Consider the following 6,605-nt stretch of genomic DNA (forward strand, 5'->3'; position numbering starts at 1 on the left):
AGCCCAGGTTGGCCTCAAACTCACTGAGATTCACCTGCCTCTGCCTCCTAAATGCTGGGATTAAAAGTGTGAGCCACCACTACCCATTGTCCATGATGTTTTCTCTTTTTTTTGTATTATTTATTTTATTATTATTTTTTTAACAAAAGTTTATTACAATGTACAACAAGCTCCAGGATAACACTCCATTCTAACTATAGGTAGCAATGATATTATAGTAGGGAATCCAGATGTTTAACAGGCTCCAGGATAACACTTCATTCTAGCTGTGGATGGCAAAGATGTTATGGCAGGGAATCCAGATGTTTAAATAGGAATGGAAGAGGATCACCATCATCTCAGATATGAGGAACAGCTTACTTTTTGCCAGATTTATTAATTCCACATGTGGCCAGGGGTCCCTTCCCCGCGGCCTTGGCTTTTAGCTCCTCAAGTTTCTTCTGCTCCTCTTTTTGTTTCTGTTTGAAAGCCTTATTTTCCTCGTCCATTTCCTTGGCCTGTTTCTTGGGCTGTTTCAGGGGCTTCTTTCTGCCACCTTCCCAGCCCGACATGGCGCCTCCAGACACCCCCTTCTCCAGACCCTGATCCTAAGCTGGAAATGGAGTTTACTATTCCATGAGGCTTTCAATGTGTTACTAAAAGCATATTCTATAGAGGAAAATAACTGGTAAATTTATCATTGCTTAAATTAAAAATGTCTATTTATGAATAAAATAAAAACTTTTGCCCTGCAATCACACTATTAAAGAATGAAAAGACAAACTAGGAACAGTGATGTGTAACTCTAAACTCAGCAAATTGGAGGATGAGGCAGGAGGATTGTGAGTTTAAGGATTGTCTGGATTGTATAGCAAGACTGCCTAAAGATTTGAGGGAAATACAGAATGAAAAGAAAAAGTCTATTTTTTGAGATTTTATTTACTTTTCTTTTGTGTATATGGCTGTTTTGCTGGCATATATGTTTGTGAACCACATGTGTGCAGTGACTGCAGAAGGCAGAAGAGGATGTCAAATTCTCTGGAACCAGAGTTACAGATAGTTGTGAGTGGCCATGTGGGTACTGAAAACTGAACTCAGGTCCTCTGATCCATCGCTCTAGCCCCCAAACCACATATTTGGAGAAAATATTTATAAACCACTTCATCTTCAAGAATTTGTATGAAAAACACACAAAGAACTCAACCCTGAAGAATATGACAGTCAACAATTCAGCTCAAAAGGAGAGGGAATGTCCCAATAAACCTCTCACCAAAAAACAGTATAGCGATGACAGATAAACATAGAGACAATGGTCCACTATGTCATAGTCTTCTAGGAATTATGTAGTTAAATAACAAGAAGCTGGTACTATGTAACTGTGGGGATAGTTGAACTCAAAACACTGACAATATCAAGTGCCAGTAAGGATGACTGCTGACAGGGATGCTGGGTGACTTCATTCCAGACAACTCAGGAAGTTGCTATAGCCAGGAATTCATTCCAAACTGGACTCTAGTCTACCTGAAACACCAAACTGAAATCTAGCTAGCTTTATCTATGAAGAAGTTTGAAATAATTTGAGCCCCATGAATAAATGGAGTTTCTGATGACAGCCTCCTCCTGTATTCTTTCTGTTGAACAGGGTTCCTGGCACACAACAAATGTACCTTGTGCTAAGTAAACCAAGGTCTCTATATTAAGCAGTTATATTTGTAGCTATTTTTGTAAAGTAGCCCAACCGAGCCACAAACTCAGGATCTTCCTTCTTCGGCCTCATGAGTGCTGGGATTACAGATGTGTACTACCAGACCTGATTTGTTACCCACTTTGAGGCACGACCATCTTCACTCTGTCTTGGATGTACACATTAGCTTAAAAGAGCTTGTAGGACAGAATTCAGAGTTCTAGTGCTATGTTGAAAAAAGTGAGCCAGTACTAGTATCCAAGTGCCCACACTTTCCCTGACTCAGGGCTAATTTCTACTGAGCACCCAGATTTTCCATTTAATGATTACAACAGTCTTCAGTGGAAATTAATATTTCCATTTCAGAGATCAGTTTCACCAAAGTAGTCACTAGCTTTGTGCTACAAAGTGAAGAGATGGGAGAGTCAGGTCTTGGGTCCAACTTTAATGGGCTCTGAAACTCCTGACTGTTTTATGATGCCAGAGGATCTCCCAGTTTTCCGGGTTAGAATGTCTGTAATTTTTGAAATTAAAATGGGCTCTTTGTTATTTAAATAAGGACAAGGGCTGGTGTGATGACCCAGCCTGTAATGGCACATGCTGTCAAATCTGACACCCTGAGTTCCAGATGGAACCCACATGGTGGGAGAAAAGAACTTGTAAATGGAAGTTTCTGCCTTCCCAGTCCCACAGCTGTTCAGTCCCAACAAAACACACAAAGGCTTACATCAATTATAAACTGGTTGACCTATTACCTCAGGCTTATTACCAACTAGCTCTTACAACTTAAATGAACCCATAACCCTTATCTATGTTTAGCCATGTGTCTTGGTACCTTTTCTCAGTGCAGCGTTTTCTTCCTCTGCAACTGGGTGGCGACTGTAGGTTGAGCCTTTCCTTTTCCCAGAATTCTCCTAGACTGTTGCCCTGAATATACTTCCTACCTGGCTACTGGCGGATCAATGTTTTATTAAACCAATACACGTGACAAATCTTTACAAGGTACAAGAGCATTATCCCACCTCAGAACCAACTCCCACAAGTTCTTGCTGTGAGCATGCTTGTACCTGGACCACCTCAGACACCACAAACAAACCAACATGAAGAAGGTGATGTTGCTGCTTTGAATGGGGTGGGTGTCAGGTTGTTTCACATCTGACCCCACAACGTCAGCAAAGGGAGGCACTCACTCCCAGCACAGTTGCCTCTGTCCCAGCTCAAGCACACTTGTGACGTTGACCCTTCCTCAAAGTCCCTTCAAGAGAAGCATTGATCCGCAGAAAGTGACAGTGATGAGGATCTTGAGACTAGAAATCGGGATTCTTTGGTGAGGATCATCTGTGTCTCGTTTTAGACGACTGTTCGGGGCAAAACCTGTGAAGTCCTCTTTGTGTTCACGTCATGTGTTCCAGGAAGCAGAACTGTGACCAAAACAAAGATTCTCACACAGAAAAGAGTTGGGGCCCAGTCTGTGAACCCCAAAGGAAAGGCTGGCAGGACAGGGTGACCGCCCTAAGTTCAATTCGTCATTGTCCTCAAGTGTCTTTGTGGTAGACTCTTAACCATTGCCATGAACATGGGAAAAACACATCTGTATATCTTGATTTAAGTTTTCTTTTTAAAAAATAATTACTTTATTTTAAAATTTATTACATGTTTTCATTTTACTTTATGTGAGTGCTTTGCCTATATGTATGTATGTGTACCACATGTGTACATGGTACCTGAAGAGGTCAGAAGTCGCCATGGATGTCGCAAAACTGGAGTTAGGGATGGCTCCAAGCTACCATGTGGGTGCTGGGGGCCATCCCCAGGTCTTCTGCAAGAGCAGCAAAGGGCTTTTAACAGCTGAGCAGTCTCTTTAGCTCCAACCCAAGTTTTTCTAAAGAAATGCCAACTGCGTATCTATCAATCGATTCTCTTTTGGGTGGAAGGTGTTTTTCCCCAGAAGTGGAAGTGAGGAGAGCATGGATCAAGGTTGAGAGGCAGGGCCAGCATATGGACCGTTTGGAAGTTCTGTGAAGAAAGGTCTTCCTCTTCAACGTGGAAATCCCTGAAGCTGACCAGATTCACTAAGACTCACCCTCCCAGAGTAAGCAAAACCTGCTCAGAGTCACTTTCAGGAGAGCTCAGCTTCAGGGAAGACTCAGACAGACCAGTTGCCTGGAAGAGGGTTAGATCAGAGTCGGAAAGGACACCCTCACCTGGAGAACTGCCTTCCAGCTGTGTGGTGTGTTCCAAGTTTCCCAGCTTTTGTGAGCCGTCACCCATGCCAGGATGGGACTTGGTAATGCAACTGATTTTGAGTCGTTTCTGTAAGTAACCCCTCGCCCATGCTTCTGTAAGTAATCCCAATAAAACGCATTGGCTCACCATGTTAACGGTGGTGGCATCTGTGCTTTGCCCTATTGTGGGATTTCTGTCTGGGGTGAGTAAGCCTGTGTTTTGTCTCCCCAGAAGACATTTCATCACACACACCTAGGCTGATCAGTCACTGCCTGCGTGGTGAAGGGTGAGGCAGGTCCCTGTCTTTGCGGTGTAGATCTGTCTGCTACTGAGCTGATTCTCCATGGAGTAGTTTGCAGCGACTCCCTGACTGTGGCAGCCTCCTGGGAGTGGCAGTGGTGTCAGGCTCCGGAGCAGAGCGTAGCTCCCATTGTGTCATGGAACTTCCTGGCTGTAGGAAACGGTAATTCCAGATGGTCTGGTCCTGTAGAGCTGAGTCGGCCTTCTTGGTAACTCCAGCAGTCAGCTCCGCTGCTTTAATTACTACAGCTTCCTTACCAACCCAGCTGGGGTCAGGTCCGTGCTTCACAAGGAAACCCTTCCTACATGCCAGGGAGGGGTCCTCTGCAGTCTCAAATACAGCTCCAACAGAAATGAGAAGAAAAGCAGCCACCTATGAAGAGAAACACCATTCAGACTTCTTCCTGGCAAGTGAGGCTTTTGAGAGACAAGATGTGACTGTTGACATTTTTTGGGCCCACATACAACTTTATGTGACAGTAGCAATGGCAAGATTCTGAGGTAAATGGACATTGGAGCCCTGGGGACTCTCATCTCACAAGGCTCAGAGCTCAGCCTGAGAATGCTGCAGGCTGGGCTCTCCTAACACCACGGTCTTGATGACCAGTCGATCTCTCCTCTCTGTACTAACGCCAACGATCCCGATGACCAGCCGCCTCTCTCCTCTCCATCCTAACGCCACCATCCTGATGACCAGCCACCTTTCCTCTCTGTTCTTCCTTGTTCACCTCCACTGCCAACCGCCCAACCCAGCACACACTGGAGCAGACAGTAGAGGGACCCTACAGCAGCAAAGTCAGCCATCAGAGGGGCAAGGCTAAAAGATGTACAGTAGTGGACATCCCTAGAAGGGAGAATCACTCCGTTAGCACAAGGAAAAGGAAACCCTAACAGCCAGGAGGGGCCTGGGAGCAGACTCTCCATTTCTCTGTAATGTCTGTCTGCCTGCCCACCCTCACCTGTGTGTGTCTGTGTGTGTGTGTATGTGTGTGTGTGTGCATGTGTCCGTGCGTGCACGCATGTGCGTGACAGAGCGAGAGCTGAAAAGACTAGCGAGGTGCCTGAGTCTGAGCATATAGAACAGTGGTTCTCAGCCTTCCTAACACTGCAACCCTTTAACACAGTTCCTCATGTTGTGATGACCCCCGACCATAAAATTATTTTGCTGCTACTTCGTAACTGTAATCTCGCTACTGTTAAAAATCATAATATAAATATCGACTATGTGGCTCCAAAGGGGTGGCGACTGTTAAGAACCCCTGGAATAGAGGGACAAGTGGGACCCTGGCTCCCCACACAGGTGCTTCTCCCTTACTGGAAGCTTGCTCTGTGGCAGCTCCCACCCATGCTTCTCTGATCCTGTATCCTGAGGTGGCATCTAAAGAGCTCTAATGCGTGGAAAGTTGCGTGGGGTTGCGGGTGTTGACAACCAGGATTCCAGGCCCACCCGGTTGATGCCTCCTCAGACAGCGCAAATGGGATAGCCTGTGGCTGCCCGTTCTTCCCCTGCCACCAGATACTCAGAGAATACTCAGCTCCTGGCAGGAGGGGGCCTGGACTTTCGTCTTGGGTTTCGCCTGTTAGGTTTTATTACGCTCTGTTTTTCTTCAGCTTTCCCTCGCAGTCAATTAGAGCATTTTCTGGTGACTGTTTGTTTATATATGTCATGTAGCTGTCCCTTCAGGGGTGGCTCTCTGCGTCTGAGGCAGGAGACTGTGTTTGTATTTCAAACTAAGTGGAACTGCCAAAAACCCCTCCCAGGTTGTGGGAAGTTACACGCTAGGGGTGCACGCAGGAGGCTCGGCCAGTGAAGGCATTTGCTGCCTGCAAGCCTGGCAACCTGAAACCCATAAAAAGGTAGAAGGAAAGAACTGATTTCACCAAGTTGCCCTTTGACCTCTACATACATGCTCTGGCACCCATACCCCATCCACCCACATACAACAATAAATAAATAATTTAAAAGCCAAAATAAGTCTTAACAAAGAGAAAAATCGGTGCCAGTTGTAAGAAGGAACAGGTAAGCCCTGGCTAACCGGTGTGTTGGCAATTCCCTTGTTCTCTGAGATTCACGTGCTGCTTAGCAACTCTGTGCCTGTTTGTGATGGTTTTTGGGTCTGCTGTGTCTTCTCCTACAGGAATTAGTATCAGCGACCTTCAGAATGACTTGCCAGCTCACCCCTCCAGGAATCTGAAGACATAATTCTTTTCTTCTCCAAATTTCCCATCCCTAAGCCTTCTAATTCTCCTTCAAATTTTCATCTGTAAAGTTAATGCAATCCAATAAGAAAATAATGTGCTCTTGAGACGCTGACACGCTCAGAGCCACTTTATCCTGCCCGAAAGCCTGGAAAGTTTGAATTTTCCTCCAGATAAAAAATAGTAAGAAATAATAGAATAATTCACTGTACTGTAA

General features: G+C 45.3%; 1 protein-coding gene across 1 annotated transcript; it reads right to left on the minus strand.

The window, feature by feature from the left end:
* Positions 1-356: 356 nt before the first annotated feature.
* Positions 357-551, minus strand: LOC130884610 (translation machinery-associated protein 7-like). The gene has a single exon (XM_057785692.1). The coding sequence runs from the start codon at positions 549-551 to the stop codon at positions 357-359; it is 195 nt and encodes a 64-aa protein (XP_057641675.1).
* Positions 552-6,605: the final 6,054 nt, after the last annotated feature.

The sequence above is a fragment of the Chionomys nivalis genome, chromosome 12 (genome assembly GCF_950005125.1).
Source record: "Chionomys nivalis chromosome 12, mChiNiv1.1, whole genome shotgun sequence".
In the NCBI taxonomy this organism is placed as follows: Eukaryota; Metazoa; Chordata; class Mammalia; order Rodentia; family Cricetidae; genus Chionomys; species Chionomys nivalis.